At 40.2% G+C, this 23,151-nt stretch overlaps 1 protein-coding gene across 12 annotated transcripts in view; it reads left to right on the top strand.

Moving 5' to 3' along the window:
- Positions 1–1,397: 1,397 nt before the first annotated feature.
- CDC42BPB (CDC42 binding protein kinase beta) overlaps positions 1,398–23,151 on the top strand; it is a 155,452-nt gene continuing 133,698 nt past the window's right edge. For 5 of the 12 annotated variants that reach the window (XM_072986701.2, XM_020793635.3, XM_078383805.1 and 2 more), the window contains exon 1: positions 1,442–1,742. In XM_072986701.2, the coding sequence (XP_072842802.2) occupies positions 1,565–1,742 (178 nt within the window). In that variant the 5' untranslated portion in view covers positions 1,442–1,564. Of the gene's footprint in view, positions 1,743–23,151 lie in introns of all 12 variants that reach the window. The other 7 variants (XR_013540840.1, XR_013540838.1, XR_013540839.1 and 4 more) reach the window with 4 other exon arrangements.

Below are 23,151 nucleotides of genomic sequence, written 5' to 3'. Positions count from 1 at the left end.
TAAGGGAGGTATTTAGAGTGATTTTACCAGTTCCACTCTCCATCTCTTGGGTTTCCATGCCAGAGCTGGGGAATTCGAACCCAGGTCTCCTGAGTCCTAAGTCCATTACTACACCACACTGGATACCCTTCACAGTATGACTTATCTGGTAAAGCTTGCACCTGTTATATATCCGTCATTTACTCATCTGTTAAAATCAGATAAATTGTGGTTGAAAAATGGGAAGGAGGCGATCACAGCCTGCGGAGCCAGAGGTTACGAGTTCGATTCCCCACTGTGCCTCCTAGAAACAGGCTGGATCCGATGCTCCACAGAAACCCTTCGAGTTCTGCCCTTTTAAGGTCCAAGTCCTTTTCCATATCATACAAAATCCAGGAAACGGCTCTGAAATCCTTGGAACACTGAAAAGCGCCTTGCAAAGGCGAACTGTTAATTTTTACAGTAACACTTAACATAAAACAATACATGTGAATACAACTCGATGAATTATTATGCTTGCTCTTCTTATTTTTCCCAGCAATAAAACGAAGTGCTTTGGGGCGCGGAAACCTCGAAAGTGCCGATAAGAATCTCGGCGTTTTATTCCACCAATCGTTTTGGGGAAAAGAGGGTGGCTGCGCAACTTCACGAATCTGCCGGAGGCTTTCTCCTGCTCTTTCCCATTCCTTCCTCTCTTGCTCAAGCTCCCCCCTTCCCCCCCTCCTCCCGACTTTTTTTTCCTATTGCCCGGATGGTCACGGCCAGTGGGAGCGCTTTCCTTAGAAACTACGGCAGGCGTCGAGGTCCAATCCTTTCCGGCTTCTCCTCAGGCCCCACTCCAAACCTCCTCGCCAGCCGACCGTCCGTCCATCCCAGCCTGATCCCAGACGCCCGTGCGCGAGGGAGGGGGGGGGGAAGGAGGGAGGGAGGGATGGGAGAGACAGAGCGGCGTTTGCCCGGGTGACCGACCGACCGACAGGGCATTGGTGGCCGGTCGTCGCAGAGCGGAAAGGCATCCCTTCGCTCCGCCGCAAGCCCTCAGCGGTCCCCTTTGGGCGACCACCGTGAGGGACCAGAAGAAGCCGAAGCCGCCGCTGCCGCCAGTTTCCTCCTCAGCGGTTGCCAGGCGAAGCGAGAGAGAGAGAGAGAGAGAGGGAGAGGGCGGGTCCGCAGAGGAAGGGAGGGACCGGCCCATGGACCAGCCGGGCCTGGAGCAGAGCCCGGAGGAGCCGCTCTTTCTGCTGCCGGGGGAGGCCTCGCGCAATGCGGGCGTAGCAAGGAGGGGAAGCCGCCCTCGCCTCCACTCCAGCCGGGGCCGTTGGTCCTCCCTCGGAGGGCGCTGAGGGGAGCGGAGGAGGAGGAGGGGCGGCTGGACAGGCGGATGCCGCCGCTGCCCAGCGCCTGAGGCGCCGCCTCTTTCCTCGCTTCTTTTTATCCTCTCCGCCGCCGCCGTCCTCCTCCTCCTCCTCCCGGGCTGTTCTCCTTCTCTCTTCCCCCCTCAGCTTCGGCCCCTTTGCCTTCTGCCTGGACCGACGAGCCGAATCGTCGTCGTCTTCTCCCCCCCCCCCCCCTCGCCGCCACCATCATGTCGGCCAAGGTGCGCCTGAAGAAGCTGGAGCAGCTGCTGCTGGAAGGGCCGCGGCGGAACGAGAACGTCCTGAGCGTGGAGGCCTTGCTGGACCTCTTGGTCGGCCTCTGCAACGAGTTCAGCCGAGACTCGCCGCTCCGGAGAGACCGGCTCGTCTCCGACTTCCTCGAGTGGGGTGAGGACCGGGAATCGGGCCTGGAGGGTGGGTGGGGAGAGGCTGTGCCCGGCATGGAAGAAAGAGGCTGTGCCCGGCAGCAGCAGGCTTCCTAATAACCCGGGTTATACGAAGGATGCCGCCTTGCCCACACCTTTCAACTTAGTGGGTCTCATTTCCGAGGAGACACTAATAGAGTGAAGGGGTCTGGATCTGCCTCATGGGTTGAGGAGAGGTTTCCTAGTGTGCTTCTCCGATAGAAGGATATTATTATAAGGGCCTAGGGACATGGAGTAGGTAGCCTCAGTCTTTGTAGAGGGGTTTAGAGGGTGACCTGTCAGTTGAGGTTGGGCAAGTTAATATATGGGGCTGGAAAGGGGCAGGGAGAAAGGAGGCATAGCCCTTGTCAACTGCTTGAAGTAATAATATCCATGTGGAAAATAGTCTTTCTTACTAATCAGTAACTTGAATTTGGGAGCTGGACTGACATGAGAAGAGGAATTGATTAGTGTTTCGGGTCTATGGTGTAGGATCTGTTTTCTAATAAGCAGCAGGGCTGGCATTGTATATGTGTGTGGGATGAATGAATCAGTAACTATGAGTATGTAGGAGAGAGAGAGAGTGCTTTTGCATGAGACAGGTCATAATTGTTCTTGGGAGAGGGAGTAGTGCAACCCATTGATTGATGCTCCATTATAGGTTTCTGGGAATGCTGACAACAATAAGCATTAGACAAAGGATGTTGAGTGATAATTTGATGCAAACAATTCTTACAAATCATAAAGTATGGAATAGAATCAAATGCGTAGATAAAGGAAGGAAGTCAAATGTATTATCCTGGTTTGAAACAGCCTGGGGGAATTTCCTGGTTAAGTATAACAGTATATGCTGGTGGAAGTGGATTTAGCATCTAGCAAGAGGCAACTGCATTTCCAGACCTTAGTACAGGAGATGATAAAAAGCAGGGAGAAGTTAGAATTACTCAGGAGATGGTGGCTAGAATATTTTAGCAAACATTGGTATGCTGTTGGGGTCAGTCGTAAAATAAGGGGGCTTAATCAGTGAGCCATCAGCTGTTAGACCTTGTCATCTGACATGAGAAAGTAGGAAAGTTGGTTCTAGCCACTTGTTGAAAGTTAGGGCAGGGAGAGTATTAGCTGATTAAATGAAGAAAGACAAGATTGCTCATCAGAACAGGAGTGCTTTTGGCATGTGAAGGCCTAGAATTATCCAAATCTTGAACAGTATCTCTCAGTCAAGGTTTGAACAAATAATGTATTGGAACTAGCTGATACTTTTGACTGTTGTCTGGTAGAGAGAGGTAAAGACAGAAAGGTACTGTAGTGAGAATGCAGTTACACTTTTTTCATTGGGAATGTGGGAAGGAGTTGTCCACTTCCTGAAGGTGACAGTTCAACTTTCATCTGAGCCAGTAATGGTGTGGGGTGGAGAAGAATCATGTTGTGTTATTGAAGAATGAGATGTGAGGACTAAGGTGATTTCAGAACTAGTGGCAGCTTAGATGTGGGAGTTTCCTCCTCCACATCTGAAAAAAAAAATTGGGAGAGTATATCTGCGATTTATAGTAGGAACTCATTTCTTATTTTGAGAGCAAAAGCAGAGAACTTGATCAGACTAAAGATGTATGGAGCCTTCTGTTTTCAACAGAGGCCAGTCAGATGCCTTTGGGAAGCCCAAAATCAAGATTTAAGTGAGGGCAATCTCACTCTCTTGTTTGTGTTTACCTGCAGCCAAAAAGTGGTCATTGGAAGCCAGTTGTAAAGGTTTTGTATCCCAAACTTGGAATTGTCATGAAAACTAAACAAAATAAATATTTTTGTTTAGACATACTGTACTTCTGGATGAGCACTTACCAGATATTCTAATACTATTTATTTCAATGTTTCCTTTATTATTTACTCTGGTTGGAATGTGAGAGACCAGGTGTAGTTTAAAAAAAAATGAAGAAGAAACGTAATATATAAATATGAACATAGCAAATATGGCAGTGAAGTATTCTTGGCCTGATGCCAACCTGAGTTTAGTCTGAAATGCCAAGTTAATCTCATGACCTTTCTTAGCTTGTTCTACCTAGAATGGGTGGAGGAGAGGAAGGGCGAGAAGCTGGCACTCAGGTTCTACTATTTCAGCAGTACTTGGTGTCTTGCTCTGTCACATGTTGGGAGAAAAATATTTGTGAGCGTATGTCCTAATCACTTGCAATATTCATCTTATTATCATTCAAAAATATGCAAGAATATGCAGAAATTTAGCAGTAAGTTCACATGAAAGTGAAATCTGTAATAGAAAAATGCCTCTTAGCAGTTAATTTAAAAAAATGTTCCTTGGAAGGGGCATGTTTTTGTAACAAGACTATGAAAGTATACCTCAGTTGCACATTATTCTTATTTGCTAGTTGTTATTGTTTTAATTCTGAAAATATTTATCAGTCTTGTTTGTTCTAGGACTGATTGGTCAAAAGTATTTTCCCCCCAGAATTGATTTGTTTGTTTTGATCAGGTTTCTCCTATAAATAGATAGTCAAGGTACATATTATTTCTCCTATAAAATATGTAATTAGCCTTCTCACTATGATGGTTCCAGTTTTGTTTCTTGGTTGGAAGAGTTATTTTTAAAGGTGGTATCTAGCTTGGCAAAGAAGAAGTGTAAGTGGATGTGAATAGTATATTTTGCTTACTCTTCATCTTGCTCACTAAAACGCTAAAATGTGATAACAGCTGGCTCTTAATTTCTGTAGGAACCATTGCTCTTTGTTACACATTAACCAACTAAGAGGATTCACTTCCTGAAGTCATTTATTGACATCAATAATAAGATTGCCAACTGAATAATTAAACACTGCCCAACATCTGCTTTGGAAGCCCGAAGCATTGATTGCTTGTTCTGTGGCCGGTATACTCCATCAGTGTGGCTTCTCCCTTTGTATGTGGATGAATTGCTATAATGGACTTGCAGAAAGGTATAGTTTATACCCCCTGTGCTGATAACTAGAGTGATGAAGATAATACTATAATAAACTGTTATATATGTTAAGTTCAGGAATCTTCATGCAGCTGCTTTACCCCTTGTTTTGCACAAATGATGAAACAAGCCAGAAACTATAATTAACTACAGATTCCATTTCCAAAGCAGTAACTACGTTAGCCTTTCTCAGCATGTAGACGGGGGAAGGGAGCAAAATAAGATTATGGGAATACATGCATACATGCATACATACGGAAGACATAGTACAGTGGTGCCTCGACTTATGACCATAATCTGTTCCAGAAGTGTAAGTTGAAGCACCATTCCCATAGGAATGCATTAAAATGCAATTAATCCGTTCCGGCCGAAAGAAAAAAAAAATCACACACAAAAAAATCCACTGCAAGACTTATTGGAAACGTGATTAATTCCTTCCGGCTGAAGGGGAAAAAAAGAAAAGAAAAACAATCAAGTGTGAAAGACCCATTGCACAGAAAACAAATGAAGCAGATGGGAAATGCACAGGGAATGAAGGAAAAAGCAAGGGAAGCATGCAGGACCCATCCGAAATGGGGAAAAACCCCCAAAAAGCAACCAAACTCCCCAAGACCCATCGGAAATGGGGGGAAGCCAACAAACCACCAACCCCCCAAGACCCATCGGAAATGCGGGGGAGGGGGACAAAAAACAAACAAACCCCCTAGACCAATCACAGCAGAGAAACATAACCGCCCCAGCTCGAAACCAGACTGCGAAAACACCCAGAATAGTTTTTAAAAAGCAGAAAACAGCACTTACCTTACAAGGCAGCCCAAAGCCTCCCTGCAAACAAACAAACAGAGAGAGAGAGAGAGAGAGAAGCAGAAGAAGGCAGTCCCAAGCCTCCTCCAAGGCACGCTTTCTAACTGTTGGGGCGAAAGAGCTACAAAGAAGCAGCCTCGTCACCACCTACAGTTAGCAATTTAAATTTCCTGCCTTTCCCCCCTATTTCTGTTCATAAGTGGAAGCTCCGGTCACAAGTAGAAGCAAAATTTTGCGGCCGGAGCTGGTTGTACCTCGAAATGGGACGTTTGTAAGTCGAGGCAGCACTGCATTTCCAGTCCTTGTGTCTGAAGAAGTGGATTTTGATTGGCAAAAACTCAAACTGATATAAATCTGCTGGTTTTTAAAGTGCCACAGTGCATCACTTCTCTTTTTATCTCTGGTTTTTTTCTCCTGCATATAGTTCCATTATGTCCGAACTGAGAGACCACGTCTGGTGCCCTATGAGATACTTCATTGATTGTTGTTAATGACTTCCAAATAAAGTAGGTTATGGAAGCTACCTTTAAACCATATTCTGGGCTACTCTGAAACCAGGTTACCTAAATTCTTCCTGTTTTCTTTTATGTCTTCATACGAGGAATGAAGTGGCTGTAAGCATGTATCAGGAGATCATGCACATGTTGACTTATTAATATGGTGTTTTATTTTTAGAAATGCAGTATAGCATACTAATATTATAGAAAAAGCTTATGCTACTGCTCTTTAAAGTAGTTAAAGTAGTTACTACATTTTAGACATCTTTAGTAGTTTTTTTGAAAGGAAACCATACTTAAATTTATGAACAAGTCTCCTCCCGAGGACTGAGGTAACGTGTTAATTAACAAAACTGTGGTATTAATGAAATTTCACATTTCCTTAACTTATTCAGCTTTAGGTCACCCAAAACCTATGAGAGTGCAATTTTTAATAGTAGTTTTATTCTAAAGGTTCTGAGTGGAGTTGAATGTAGGTCTAGAATGATGATGGATGTTGAGAGCATGGAATTGCTGGTTATAATACCTTTCTTGTGTGACTGTGTTGATTTCTATATAAATATAAACACACACACACACAAATGACCAATCAGGGTGGATAAAAATCAGTCTTTTTTAAAAATCAAATTTATTTAAATCATGATTTAAATTTTAAAAAATCATTTTTTAAAAAATAGTCAAAAATCCAATTTTTAAAATTTTTTAAAATTTAAATCAAATCTACGCTTTAAAAGGCAAACGGAGATCAAAGAGCCCTTTCCCGATCTCCCTTTTCGCTCCTGTTTGGAAGCTGTTTTAAATGATTGCAATGGTTAGCCCACCTCCTGAAACCTATGCAAACTGATTTTGGTGTTGTTCTGACACTTCGTTAATTTATGATGATTTTTTTTCTCCATTGGAAACCATTAGACAGACCATCCAATGGTTTCCAATGGAGAAAATTCAAAAAATCATCATAAATTAACGAAGTGTCAGAACAACACCAAAATCAGTTTGCATAGGTTTCAGGAGGTGGGCTAACCATTGCAAGCATTTAAAACGGCTTCCAAACATTGTAAGACACTTTTACAGGAGCGAAAAGGGAGATCGTTGTGTGAAAATCCCCCATAGGAAACATCGCTGTGTGAGGCGGCAAATTTAACAGAAAAAGGCATCGTTGTGTGAATTCATCGTTTTGTGAGGCACCCGTTGTGCGAGGCACCACTGTACTTGTTACAGTGTTGTCTTTCAGTGAGCATCTAATAGCTGGCTGAAGTTTTGAGTCTTGATAGTACTTTTCTGTTTATGTTAATAGTTTTTATATGTTTTTTGTTCAAAATATGATATTAGTAAGGAGGCATATGAATTTATCTATTCATCTTGGTCCTCTTGATGTGGGAACTTCACATGCAATGGTGTTACGTCAAACTACATCTAGATGCATGCATTCTCTTTCTTTTTCTCTCTCTGTCTCTGATATTTGATCTTGCCACACTGTCTCTATTTGCAGATAATTTATGTAAGCTTTTTCACATACATAGGCATGCTGGTATATAATTAACACTGTCTTGAATTGTTAATTGTTGCATTAGTAGAACACTTTATTTTAATTTTGATGTAATGCATTGAATGGTGAAATGACATGTGGGACTTAAGTTTATCTCCCCCCCCTTTTTTTTTTACAGAGTAATTAAAAGCATCATGACAAAGGTAGTTTTTAAATACAGTGGGGTCTTGACTTGAGAACTTAATCCGTGTTGGAAGGCGGTTCTCAAGTCAAAAAGTCTGTAAGTCAAGTCTCCATTGACCTACAGTGCATTGAAAACCGATTAATCCCGTAACAGGCCGTTTTTGTTCCATTTTGGGTTTTTTCTGGTCTGTAAGTCAAATCTCAGTCTGCAAGTCAAACCTAAATTTTGCGGCCAGAGAAGTCTGTAACTCAAAAAGTCTGTAAGTCAAGCCGTCTGTAAGTCAAGGGTACACTGTAATGGAAATGCATGTGGGATGCCATGCAGGATTTATAATTGGATGTATTTAAAATAATAAATTTCAAATATTTTCATTTTATGTATTTTTAATATATAAACAAGAATTTTTAAGTAAGGTCCAGGTTATTTCTCTGAGTTATGACTTCCCCTTAGGCTGTAAGCGCTAATATGGAAACAAGGAAATATCAAATAGATGAGCATCTTGAACTTTGTCAACATACTTCTTTGTAACTATTAATGACAGGTTTTACATCCTTCATTTTTTAAAGAAATGATTTAAAGCCCATCTGTTCCTTTGACTTGTAATATGTACATGTAGTCAGACTTCCACTCTGGCAGAATTAGCAGGTAGTTGAACATTAATTCCCATCTGATTCCAGTGTTTGCTTCTACGCTTGTGACATGCTGATTGAATTTTACTTTTTGCCAAGACACTTCAGATGGGGAAGGACTGATAGCTGCATGGAAAATATATGCTTTTCATGTAGAAGGTTCGAGTTTCGATCTTTAGTGCCAAACAATTCGTTCCCAGGAAGGGACACTGTGAAAGACATGTTCATGAGTCTCGAAGTTATGTGAAAGATCAAGATAATCCACCTATGTATGCAATACCTTTGAGATCTTCTATATAGGTTAAAGTTTTGGAAGCAAGATGTGCTTTGGGAAAGAACATACAAATGCTATGTGATACTATATTTGTATTATTCTGTAAGGGATTAGGGATTAGATCAGAGGTCCCCAACCCCTGGTCCATGGCCAATGCTGGTCTGTGGCCTGAGCCTGACCGGGCCGCGGAGAGAGACCTCCCACCCCACCCCCTCACGCACTCCCCCTGCACAGCCCATTTGCACCTGCACGCAAGCACCCACGCCCACATGAGCACTGCGCTGCCCTTTGCCCATGCGCATGAGCACGTGCACACCCTCACAAGTGCTATGTCTCCCTTTGTGCATGTGCATGAGCGCATATGTGTCCACGAGAGAGTGTGTGCGCCTTCGCGCCTGCACACAAGCGTGGGGGGTGCCCCGCCTTCCCCAGCCAGTCTGCGAGGCTAAAAAGGTTGGGGACCGCTGGATTAGATGACAAGAAATCATTTCATTTTCTCGTCTATATTGAATTGAGAAAGTTGGAAAGGGGTAGAACTGCCAGATACATGGGTCACTGTGATGGAAATGACAGAATTGTTTGACGGGGAGAATAATTGATACATCCAACAATTCCTAAGGATACCACTCGTTTCAGCTTTGGAACGTGATGTTTTCTTGGTACAGAAAATCCAAAAGCTATTTAAGTAAGAGTAGCTGTGAGTGGAGGAATAGAAGTGAGCCATCCTCACAGACGCCCAGGAAAGAAGAGTGTGAAGGATGTGCTGTAGGGGAATTGATCAAGTTGGACGATGATGAAAGCGTGACTAATAAGGCGATAGAGGTGTTTCTAGAAGAGAGGTCTAGAGACTGGGGGGAGGAGTTAGAGACGTGGAGATGGGATGACAGTATAAAAGAAGAGAGGGAGAAAAGGAGGGGCAGTTCGGGGAGAGTGAACAGAGAGACACAGACAGTGGAAACGGGAGCTGAAAGAGAGAGGATCGCGACCCTCGTGAAGAGTTTCCCAAATCTGATGAAAGAAGATGGGTTGCTACCTCTACCCAAAGAAATAGATAAGTTTGGAGCAGGTGAGAAGAAAAGGGAATGGAGACTGGAAGCGGGTTTGGCTACTCCCCCCTTAGCGGACAGCAGGACCCTTGGTGGTGTCAGCCCATTCCTACCCAGATTGGAGGGCTCGGTGGTGATCCATCCATGTTGCAGGACAACCTGCTCAGTGCTGAGTGTGCCAGTCATGAACCAGAGTGTAATTTCCTGTTTGGGGTGAAGAAACAGTGAAAGTTAAAGATGTGGGACCTGGGACGAAACCCAAGAAGTATAACTTGTTGACCAGTGAAGAGTTACCGGACCCGTTTGGTCCTGAGTTGTTTAATGTTAAAGTTAATAAAACAAATCCTTTTATAACGGCAACGTCGACTCCGGCTGTCATTCCCGCTGAATCCCTTGGCCCGCCTACTCTAGACAAGGAACCCAATCATAGTAGCTTAAGACTGTCTTTCAAAGTAAACTACAAGAATCAAGGAAAGGCAATTTCTGGCATGACTGTTGTGGCAGTAATTGGTGTTATAAACATTAACCAGGTTAAAATGTTGAATTCTTGTGTCTCTCAAATGGTGGCTTGCAAGGTTCCCTAAGGTGTGCATGAGTGACTCTGCCCCTCTGCACAGGGCTCCCCCTCTTCCATGCACTCACAGTGATTGTTTCCAGTCCCCTTAGTTCCAGTCAGGATGTGCAGTCCAATATAAGCTAGAGAGGGTCACAAGTTACACATATTATTTGAAGTACTTTGATGGTGAAACCTATAAAAATGCTGCTAAAAACAACCCTCTCTTGAAGCTGTAGCCTGTGATTATCATGGTATATACAGTATCAATAGTTTTGTTGGCTTAAATTTTAAATAGCATAATTTGGAAGTTAATCTTAAATCTGCAGCAGCAAAAGTTATTCTTATTCATGTGTGGAAGTTTCCTTTCTCATAAACTATTGAAGACTAATTGCCAGATGGGATCTTGAAGTGATGTAGATTGACAGAATAATCGTGATGTTCCATTAGAAATGGACAATCAGCACTTAATAATTATTTACAAAAATGTTTTCTTTGTGTACCATAAACTACACTTTAAGAAGACTGGAGCATGTTTATAGAATTTGCATGTTTGTCTCTGTGTGCTTAATTTGCATTTATTTGATAAGAGTAAAATCTTAAATTTGATGATCACTTTTGTTATGGGAAAAATATATTAGGAAGTAAAATCAGAATTTTGGATATGATGAGGATCTTTATGAATGGGAGACCCCTCTGCCCTCTAGAATGGGGAATAATTTGTGTGTGCATGTGCGTGCGCACACACAGGCTCAGTTCTGACTGATGGCAACCCTGCTAGGGTTTCTGAATAATGTGAGATATTGAAGAATTAGTTTTACCAGTATACCTCACTAGCGAGTTTCCAGTTCAACTGACGATTTGAACCCATCTCTACTGGGTGCTGTTCTGACACTGTCCACTACACTAGACATTGCCAAAATGCAAAATTTATATTTTGAGTTTTGAATGACTGAGTATTCAAGCCAGTGTTCATTTTAATGAATAGTAGAGGATTTTTATGACATTTCACACTTTCTCTACAATGTATACTTGAACCCAAAGCAAGTTTAAAATGTTTTTGAGGAACCTGGCCTTTCTTACCAGATTACTTATAAATATGTCCAAACCCACTTATAAGTTCAAGCATAGGCTGCAGAAACAATATGACATGTCATAGAAATCCTCCTTCTATTAATGAGCAATTTAACAATTTAAATAGTTTAGAAAAAACAACAGTTGAAAACAACACATATAAGAACAAGTAAGTTCCTTCAATAAGGAATTTGAAATGATAATAATAATATTGAGTAGTATTTACTGCAGTATAGGAGAAAAATCCTACATATCAAGTACATCACAAAGAGGTAACTGACCTGACAACATGTCTTTTAACATGTTCAGCAATGAAGTCATTATTTGTGGAAGCTTAGAATGAAAAAATGAAATCAGAAGTATTTTATAAACTGTACATGGAAATGTGTAAAGTGTTAGCGGAGACATTATGAGGTAATTCCAGATTGCTGTTAACAGTCATTTCCTTTGAAGTGTTCTCTTTCTTTTTATATCCATCCTGTCATCAAAGCATTAAGTAGTCATACATTTTAAGTAAGAAGTAGATTACATAATGAAAATGAATGCAGGAGTTAAAATTATGCTTTATCATGTAATTAAGTTATCATAAACAAGATCACATGTTATATATCTATGCTTCCAGCTTTTTGTTTGTGTAGAGTGAAGTTGCTTCTCTAATGAAGCACATTCCTTCAAAAATATACTAGTTGCATCTTTGCCTTTTCCAGCAGAAGCATCCTGAAAAGAAAACTGCTCAGAGGAACTTTGGATGTAATTGACTGTTAATAAGTAAATTTATTTCCAAGTTCAGGGGAAGGCTGTGCTATAGTTTTATCTGGAGTGTACATAATGTTGCTTGTTTAATTTTTCCTTGTGCTTTGCTAATTTCACTTGTTAAATAGCAATCCTGTGTAATTATTGACAAGTCTTGGGAATTGTTTGAGCACAGCTTTGAAGCACAGTTTAACAAAGTTTGATCTGATAATTTAAACCTAGAAACATCTGTTACATGTCTTCCTATATAAGTTTATCCTAGGTGGGAGCACAGACTTCTCAAAGGTATTTTGGTACTGTTTAGTTATACATATTATTTGTGAAGATATGTACACAATCAGTAGGCATTCTGACATTCTCTCTCTCTCTCTCTCTCTCTCTCTCTCTCTCACACACACACACACACACACACACACACACACACACACACGCACGCACACACACACACACACACAGGCAGATAGAAAAACAAGCATTTACACTGGCACATAGGCAGGAAGGTATTCAGCTCAATGAGACTTTCCCTTACTCGACTTGTTCATTCTATAACTCAGATAAGGAATAGAAAAATGCACCCTGTCTCCAAATTTAAATGACCCCATTTGTTGCTACTTCCCTAATTTCAAACTGAACAGTTGGCTTATTCACTCACATTTCTTTTCTTTGTACCCTGATTAACGGACATTGTGATGATGACACTTGGTGGAGCCCTGATTCTGTTTCTGGTAAGGAGGCAGACAGGACTGGGCTATCTGAGGGTATTAGGCGTCTGAGATGGGCAGTATCCCATTTTTGCTAATACACCAAACACCACTGTGTGATGCTTAAGAGAGAAAGAGTCACGTATGGGTTGTCCAGCTTTGCATTTTAATCTGGGCCTATCTCTACCATATGTTCAATATAATTTCATTGGCACATGATCTATTCCAGCCATTGATCCCTAGCTGGTTACATTGTACATCAGATATGAACAACTGCCTTGGGGTCATTTTGTTTGGCCCCAGAATAATTCAAGATTGTCCCATCCCCTCAAAGAGAAACCGGAGGTAAGCATAACATTATTCCCCCCCCCTTTTAATGCATCACTTTTAGAAACCCTGTAAATTTTGCTGAAATAAGATGTGGGAAAGGCCTTGTTCTAGTGCACAGCTTTCCACTAAAAACAGAATGTAGTTTTTAAAATTATTTGTTATTTTTATTATACAGTATGGAGCATTAGAGTCTGTCAAAAGCAAAAAGAGCCTTGGTATTCCATATACAGCTTATGGACCACATGATTCTCTCCTTCCCTGTATATGCAGATCATCATCATCTTAGAGCCGCAGAGCTGGAAGGGATCCTATGGATCATTGAGTCTAATTCCTATCAAGGAGGCACAGTCAAATACTGTATCTAAACCACTGATATATCAAGCTATGATGCAGTCCAATTTAAATGAGATGATATATGCACTGAATTCTGCACAAGGAGTTGTTTTTCTTGTTTACCTAGTATGTTTAAATTGGGTCTGAGAAATATCAGTATTGACATACAGATGGTTGTTACTGTATGTTACTCTCTTGGATAGTATGCTGTTACAACCTAGCACTATCACTTTTGTTTTTTTGTATTTTTATTTTTTTTAAATCAAGCAAGTAGACGTGCCATTTTACTTGTTGCATTGTTTTTTAAAACAGGATTTTAAAGGAATGTCAGATTTGTGCAAGTCAGTGTGATTGCCTGTTTTAGTCTAGATGGGAACGTGCAGTATATGTGTCATGTTAGAACCTGCACAAAGTACTTGTTGCAGATCTTCTATTCGATTATCCTTGACTGTGCTTTGAGCAACAACATAAAGCTTCATTGAGTGTTTGTTGCAGCATTATTTTCTTTATAGACAGCAACAGTAGTTTCACCTGAATAGCCTTTAATTTGTGCAACAGAGCCTTCATTTTCTCTCTTCCACCTGATCACCATTCTGAAGTGACCTTCAGCTGTGCAGAGCATATTTGGTAGAACTTCGGGGGGGGGGGGGGATATCTGTTCTGTTGATGAATTGTGTTTCATTGGTAGATGGATATTGGTGGATACAACTTCTTTGTATTTGTATACTCACATTTGTTAACTTTTATATTGTCTTTTAATGTTGTAAGCCACCTTGTGTCCTTTTAAGGAGAAACGCAGAGCAAAAGAAATTAAATAAATAAAGTTCTTACCTTGTGTACTTCAAACAGGGGCATGAAAGAGCTGCCAGAGCAACCACTCCCTTTATCCAACTGTTAAATTATTAATTGTAGTTAGACACTGAGTATTGATGTATTTGGATAATGAGAACATGCTCAACCATTCTGATTTTCCACATGATTGTATCCCTTATGTCATATACACAAAATTTTGGGTTTTGAGATCAGTCAGAAAACCATTCTATTTACAAGTGTGCATTCCCCCTTCTCAGATGGCAAGATGTCCTCTCTGCGGTAATTTAGTTGTATGCTTTGAGTCACTCAGTTGTTTTTTTTAATTTAAGGACATTCATCCATTTTTCATCATCTTTTCCTATTGTGCATATTCCAATAAATCAATTCAGTTTTCTAATATTCTAAATCTATGAAGAACAAACATAGCATATTTCTACAATTTTTCCTTTTGGGGAAACTGCAGAAAAGTAGGTGAAAGCTGAAGAAAATAATGGATTATTTCTTTGGGAGAGTGAGAGAAGTAGATCTTCCATGCTTTTAACTTGAGTTTTCTTTTGGGAGTTTGTAAATCTATGAACATATATCTATCCTGTTTTTTAAAAAGGATTGGAGTCAGACAGATTAACATGGCTTTTTCTTTAGAGATAGTAAAGGTGAAGTAAGCTTTTAGATGCATACCATAACATGTTGAGGAGGTTTGAGCTCATTGGGAAGCTGGGAGAATTGACATCAGGAAGCTATACTAATTTACTAGTGTAGATTCATTGTGAGGTCATGCAAGGCAGAATGATGAATGTTGAGACACCAGACTAAGCATGATGTATCCATCCTTTTCAGAAAGTGATGGTTTCATCGGCAAAATAAACTTGATCGTTCCAATAGTGATGGTGATGGAGAAGTTGTTGAAAGGTAGCTGGTAGGCAATAGCGCTATTAGAAAGTGGTACTGGTGGAGGATCTTTTATGACACTCAATATAGCACTTGTTAATACTGTGCTGAAAGAGGCAGTAGTAAACAGCTTCACAATATTTCTACCTCAGACACTTTTAGATTAGTTAGAAAAGAAATGTGATTCCCACAAACAGGTACTCAATCAGAAGGTACTCAATTGTAAAGAACAAAGGATAAGTCACTGTTGTTGATGAAGCAACTATATTACAGTATAGTCAAAAGGATGCTAAGTTGCTGATTTGCGCAGAGGCAAAAATCTGTTGTTACATGACACATATAATTAGAACATGGACTGTGAAAAATATGAATCGTACAATAAGAAATTGGATGTTTAAGCATTTAAGTCCAGATGTGAACGAACTAAACTGGACTCGAATAGGACATTTTCACTCAGATAATGGCATGCTTTGCTCTAGAAATAACAAACTCAGAATAGCAACATTGGTATTGCTCCAGTAGTAGGGAGAGACATAATTCCAACAGTTAGGGGCTATAATGAAAGATTGGAATGATTAATAATATTAATCAGCATTCATGCAAAGCTTGTCAACATAACTGTTACCCAGGTCTGTGCTTCAACTACACATGCTGAAGAAGAAGAAACTGAAAGCTTTTATGCAAGTGTCCAGGAGGAAATGGATCACACACCAAAACAGGATGTGCTGATAATCATAGGTGACTGGAACACAAAAGTAGGAAATAAAGCAGAAGCAAACATTGTTGGAAGATTTGGCTTAGGAATCAGAAAATAAGGAAGAGAGCAACTAGAATTTTTTGAAGTGAACAGTAGCGCCAAAATACTATTTATATATCATTCCTGAAGAATGTGAATGCAGGTAAAATGTAGATTTACATTGCCAAACTAAAGTTTTTTTTAAAAAAATAGCTTCAGTAGATAACTGTTGAAACTCTTAAAATTGGAAACAGTAGATGAGAAGCTCTTCCCCGAAAAGTGAACAGAAGTAAAGTTAGAACTTTTTAGCGACTAATACTTAAGGAAAAAGACTATTATAATAATAATTACGAAGAAATTGAAGAGGGCATTAGAAAGCAATAACAGTACATCTCCTCCTTGAGATCTATTCTAAGGCATCAAAGGAAATTTACAGAAAACTAATAATGTCAGAAGAAAATCTGTTTATTCTTTATAGATTACACCAGCCTTTAAAAAACTGGTTTGTACTAAAATAAATGGATATGCGCCATTATTTGATTATTCTGATTCATAAACTATACTAGGCATAAGATGCTACTATAACATTAAAAAGATCAAAATGACTTAAATAATAGAGAATTTTATAATTTTAATATTAATAATGAAGTTGAAGAGGTTAAATGTTTTCTATACCTTGGTTCAGTCATCAATCCAAATGGAAATCACATCCATGAAATCAGAATAGGGAGGCTTGAAAGGGCAGCTGTGAGAGAACTAGATGTTGAAAGTGACTATATAGAATATAGAACAAGCTCTGAGTAACGAACATATTTAGTGATACAGTTCCTTTCATGTTTTCAGAGAAAAAGCAGAAAGTGGACTGTTTGTTTTGTGATAAATGCATAGTCAGCTTATTCAAAGTTTTTCTTAGAAAATTGAAAACTGACATGCAGCAGGATCACACATTAGTCCATATCCTTAGAGAGGAAATGTGAAAATATTGTTATTGGAACTGGGATTAGTCATTTTCTTTTAATACCTACAGTACATGTGTTTTAGTAGATATTCGGAATGGATTTTTAATTTATTTCACTGTTTAATTATTGAGACACCATCTGGAAGGCAGAAAATAATTATTCTGGATAAAAACGTGTGAAAGAAACATTGCATATCATGTCTGTGTAACCACATCTCAATTGTCTCTGTTTCCTCCAAGCCTCCCAATGAGTACAAGATGTATCTCTCTTTAAAATGTACTTTTTAGGCCTTGCCCATTACTCAGAAATGTTAGGAAGAGCTTGATTTGTCATTATGCAGCCTCAAACTAAGAAACTCCTGGGACCTACTGAAAATACAGAGTGGCATTCTGAACAAATGGTGGTTGCCTTTTACGTGGACCATTGACCTACAGGTATTTGGTTCATTACTGTCTACACTGTACAGTGGTTCTTAACCTTTGTTACTCACGTGTTTTTGAACTGCAACTCCGAGAAACCTCAGCCAGCAGAGCTGATGGTGAAGCCTTCTGGGAGTTGCCGTCCAAAAACATCTGAGTAATGACTCTTCACCATCTTGCAGTAGATTTAAACAGGAAACTTTCTCATCTCTGCTGACATGAGAGAGATCAGACTTGGCACCCTTTGCATAAAAAGCATGTGCTCTACTACTTAGCTACAGCCAAAGTAGGAAATATTTACTTTATTGTTTACTTCACTGATAGAAGAATAGCAGAGAAAAATTTCATGCAGTCGAGTTTTATTTTGAAGAACGTTTGAGAGGAATTTGGTTAGGATAGAAATCAATTTAAGCATTAGAATTATTTTTCACTTTATTCTAAAACAATTAATAATGAGTAGTCGTTTGTCCCCTCTTTGCAACTTGGCTAATATACACAAGGAAATACTGGATTATTTTATTGCAATTTAATCTTTGGTATTGAATCCATAAGAGTTTATTTGCTAAGCAAAATATTTGTCATGAACTCCTTAAAGAAATGAGAAACTAACTTTATGGGCCAGCATTAGCTATCATTTCATTCCACCACAGTTATTAGAACTTATGCATATGAGAGACAGTTGTGTAATGTGAGTTAAATATTGTTCATGCTTCTTTTCTTAAGGTTTCTTTGCCATGTCTGTATATAACTGATTTTTGGGAGTTACAGATTTTGTGTTCGAATTCTGAACCATAAGGACCATCAAACAGAGGTCTAAGTGGGAGGGGGGGTTCTTTTGCCATTCTACACAGTGGAGTGAGTGAACTTCCCCCTTTGGAATGTGGATTGCCAATGGCTTTAAGTTCTTCATCCTGAAACAGTCTAACTTAGAAATTGGCCACTGTTTTGCTTAGCCAGCCAAACTAATAAAAAGGTGAACTACTTAATACGTATTTCAGATTTCTCAGAGTATTAAATTCACCACTGAAATATCATTGCTAGGTTTTTAAAACCAGAATTGGGTCTGATGTCACATGATATGTTATTCTTGTAAACTAACACAGTTTAGAGGTAAGATTTGATTGGTCAGAAAATATTAGGTTAGTGATACTGTAATAAGAGTGCTTTAAGTCAACAAATTAGTCTCACATTTTGGAATCTGTCTGTTTTTCTCCTTACCCTCTCAAAATTCTATTTAATATGACATTACCTGGTCATAATGAAACCCCAATTGCTCAACTTCTTGTGTAACTCCTTTGTCCTGACCTATCTAATATATTTTTGTTTGCTAAGATTTCTTACAATTATAGTAGTTAGTACAACTTCAATAACTATCAGTGCCTAACCATCTTCTTAAAGGGCCTGAACAGAAGTGTATGTGTTATTTTCTAGGAAAATAGGGCAATTCTATCATCTGCTAGCATTTCTACTGCAAAACTATGTGTTATTTGGTGTGCATGAGAATTATATTGCACCCTGCATCCTCCTTCTGTCTTCTGTTTGTGCAGGGAGGGAATTAATTGATGAAAAGGGAAGAAGACAGGGTGTTGCTTCTCCTTGTCTGTCTGTGGAGTAGAATAAGTTGACAGTTTACCAATCCCATTAAAATATAATTGCATTCCATTAACTTGAGATAAATTTGGTAACTGATGAATTCCCAAAATTTTGTTGACTTTATCCCGGCCATTAAAAAAAAAAAAAACACAATGAAATTTTAAAAAAGGCTTACATTGTTTCGTAAAAACTCTTGAGCTTTGGCAGTCTGCCAAAAAAGAAGTGCTTAATGAAATGCCCCCAAATCCTTTCTCTGTGTTTTCAGTCTACCAATAAAAACGTAATAATCTTGGTGTCTCACATATGGCAAAGAGATCAGACGTCCCTCTTTTCCTTGTCTTAACCTGCATATTGTTCCTTGTGCAACAGTGCTAAGTATGTTTATTTTTTACCCAAGATTTCAAAACAGCTCTGAAAGCTGAATGTTATATCTGCACTGGCTTGCAGTGCCTTGTCTTTCCTCCCTTCTGCTTGCAGCTAGATCAGAAGTCGTCAGCCCCCGGTCCATGGCCCTGTGCCAGTCCGTGGCCTCAGCCGGACTGGGCCGCAAAAACAGACCTCCCGCCTGCCCCCACACACTCCCTTCCCCACAACTGCTTTGCGCGCATGCCCACTCCGGTGTGAGTGCTCCCCCACCCCTTCAAGCATGTGCCTGAGTGCCCCGAGTGCCTGTGCGAAGGGGTGGGTGGGCACGTGGGTGGACATGCAGGTGCCCCTGTGCATGCGCAAAGGGGGGAGCTCTCACACTGGTGCTGGCAGGCGGGCGCTCCTCCACCCCTTCATGCATGCACCCGCACGCCAACACTAATGGGTAGACGTGCATGCGTGCAGGTGCCCCTGCATATGGACAAAGAGGTGGGGAAAAACTCACGCCTGGGTGGGCACTCCCCCACTGCTACGTGCATACGCCCGAGACCCCAGAGGGACCCCCACCTTCCTCAGAGGCTCAGCCGGTCCGCGGTCCCAAAAAAGGTTGGGGACCACTGAGCTAGATGAGTAGCAACAATAACTTTGTTTCTAAGCTGGGTTATAGCCAGCTTCATCACTTCAAAGGGCTGTAGAGGGCTGTGTCTGTACAGTGGGCAATGTTCAGTTCTGTTGCCTGTTCCTTACTGCACAGGGCACAGTATACAAGTCCTTGAAGGTTGTGAATTCTGAGGCATTGGAACTGCCATTGCTTCACATTTCTTTTTCTTGTTTAAAGAGCAGTTTGGCACACACATTAGGGATGAGGACAGTTAATGGACATTCATGTTATATGGAGAGATACATGCAGAAGCTCCTCTATTTCTGAATGTACAGGTAGATAAACAGGGTTACATAGTAGTTGATAGTCCTTTAGCTGTTTTAAGCACATGTACCCCATTACCATGCAGCCTAATGAAAATTTTTGGAAGACTTGAAGTCTTGCATATTTTTATGTAACTTTAGGTGGTTACAACAAGATACAGTATTGCCTGTGTTAGGATTTTGAATTCTGTTGTGGAATATTTTGTGTTGTGGTTCTTGACTTGTATAGCACTTCTAGGCAGTGGATTTGCCTTTGTGAAGGTTTTGCAAACAGACGTTGAACTGTCTTCTGTCAGGGATTCTTTAGCTGTGAAGTCCTGCCTTGACTGGAGTTTAGCTAGATTACTCTCTCCCTTGGAGTCTCTTTCCAGTATGAAAATTTAATCCAGAAAATAAAACAAGCACTCCCAGGAATAGAAATCTTCTTTATAGAATTTGGTGGTTGAAAAAATAAAATGCCTTGAGAAACTTAGTATTGCCTTTTTGTCCCCTACATTCTTTGCATGTATAAAGATTGCCTGCTGGGGTCTTTGGGTGGCCTGTGTCACTGTAAGTACTGTACTGCAGCTCATAACAGTAGCAAATGACTCTCCTGTGTTTACCTAGATTCTTACTCAAGGCAAAAATGTGACTTTCATTGACCTTTCTGTTAAACCTGAATTGCTAAGGGGGTAAAACAGGGTGTGGGACTGCTCTGAGAATAGTAGTCGTGTGCTGCCATTTATGAAGAGGAAGTAAAATGAACAGAAAGGTGTGCCACACCTTTATGCTCACTAATAGTTGCTTTTTGATAGTTATCTTTTGATGGAAATATAATCTGTATAAATCTTTACAGTGTCCAATGAGTAAATGCAGGTTTAAACCACTTTTATTTTTCACAGGTGCTATTAAAGAAAGGGCTTCTTTTAAAGGAAGATTTTTCTGAAATGACATTGACTTCTGATTTCATCTTCAGTGAACTAAGTTACTGAATGATACGAGAAACGTACTTGTTTATATCACCATTGTTACCATGCTACGCATTGTGTTGCTGTTTATTGACAACTAGAACAACAGTGTGTTAAGAACAGTCAGTGTGTTTAGGAATTCTTGAACTCCTTTATTTGACAACTAATCTTGCTATTTACTTAGAACTGATAATTTAAATTATCAGTTTTGAGTAAAACTAAGAACCCCAACAAACAGAAGTATTCATATTTTTTTTGCATCTCTTTATTTTTAAATGTACAAGGTAGGAAAAAAAAAACTTCACAGACTTAACTAAATGAAAGTTCCCGCACAGATCTTTCAAGGGTGCCAAGCCCCTTTATGTCAAAGATCCCATCACATACTGGGTGTTGCAGGCTTCCTGGGTATTGTGCAGTGGGTTTCATGGTTCCTGCCAACCATCATCTGTATATAATGTGGGGCACTACTTGTGTGATAGCTTAAGCTCATGCTGTAAATTTTACCAAAGGATAGATTTCAGGAGTCTCATGTCAGAGGTATCATGCCTCTTGGGGAATAGTGGCATGTAGTCCAGGCCAGAGAAAAAAGAGGATTTGGTTTATACTTTTCCTTTTTGTCATTGTGCTTGTGGATATAAAAACTTAAGAAGCAAGATCACATGACTTACAGTATGCTTGCCAAAAATCTTTAGAAACATAAAGCAAAACATGCCGTTTACATACGGCCCCATAGTGTTTAAAGCACTCCCTGGGTGGCTTACAATTTAATTGTTCAGGCTATACATTGCCCCCCCCCCCCGTGATCTGGGTACTCAGTTTACCAACTCTGGAAAGATGGAAGCCTGAGTCAATTGAGTTGGCTATTTGAGCCTGTCGGGATTGAATTAGATCATGAGCAGAGTCTTGACTGCAGTACTGCAGTTTAACCACTCTGCCACAGCTTTCCATAAATGATTGTGTTTTTCCTTAACACTATAAATCACCATGAAGGTGCATTTTGATTTGGCATCCAATCTGGATACAAGTAAAAGTTTGGCATTTGTCTGTGACTTTGTGGGAAGAACTGCATTGCAGCTTTGAGTCTTAATCTGTGTATGTTGATGTAAAATTTAACAGGCAGGTTTTTAAACTTTAGACAAGTTAAAAGCAAGGGGCCTGCACATGATTACAAGTATGATATCTACCAAAGGCTATTAATTTAGGGAATTGTTAGTTCTAATATCAAAATGTGAATATTTCTTGTATTCTTTGAATGTGAAAATGTCAAGCTTTGTATTTGAATTTTGAAAAAACACTCATTGGGTAGTACAGTATAACCCAGTAGCAAAACATCATCTTTATCCATAGGAGGCAAAAGTTTAGATTTCTAGCATGTCTGGTCAAATGATTAAGGTAACAGGGGATGAGAGGGACCCCAGAAAGCCATTGCCAATCACAGCAGAGAAGAGTGGTCTCGATCAGATCATCCATCCGTCTCTTATAAAGTGGTTTCCTAGGAATAGCAGCAAAAAATGATAACAGGCCTTTCACTCCTTGTGTTTAAATTTGTTTTAAAATTGTCAACAATTTCATTAATCTCATTCATAAAACATTTTAAATAGTTTTCATGTCTGAAGGCCCTAGGAATGGACCTCAACAGATGCGAAACTTTGACATCTGAGCATTCAGCCTGGAGGCAGGCGGTGTAGCATGGCCTCTTCCAATTTGAAGAGACACTTGTTCAGCAGGCCGAGGCAAAGAGGCAGTCCCGAAACCGGCAAAACCAGGGAGCTGGACAGGGGACATTGTATTTGTCTTCAGTGTGGAAGGGATTGTCACTCTCAAATTGGCCTTCTCAGCCACACTGGATGCTGTTCCAAAACCTCTATTCAGAGCATGTTACCATAGTCTCTCAAGACTGAAGGATGCCTACAGGGTGTCTGAAGATTACTTCTTTTTTGCCTTCCACAAATTCATATGGGTATGAGTGAGGATATTTAGAAGTCCTTTGGTAGGATCTGTAAAAGCAGTATGACAATTTCCTGTTGGTTGTTAGTTATCTGTCACTTTTCAAACATGTATAGTTGGTTAAAGATAGGCACTGGTTAGACGTTAGACAATTGGTTAGACAATTGGTTAGACGTGACTGGCATGCATGGA

Source organism: Pogona vitticeps, chromosome 1 (genome assembly GCF_051106095.1).
Source record: "Pogona vitticeps strain Pit_001003342236 chromosome 1, PviZW2.1, whole genome shotgun sequence".
NCBI classification, from domain to species: domain Eukaryota; kingdom Metazoa; phylum Chordata; class Lepidosauria; order Squamata; family Agamidae; genus Pogona; species Pogona vitticeps.
Note: the sequence above shows the minus strand (reverse complement) of the source record. Positions and strands in the feature narration are given on the sequence as shown.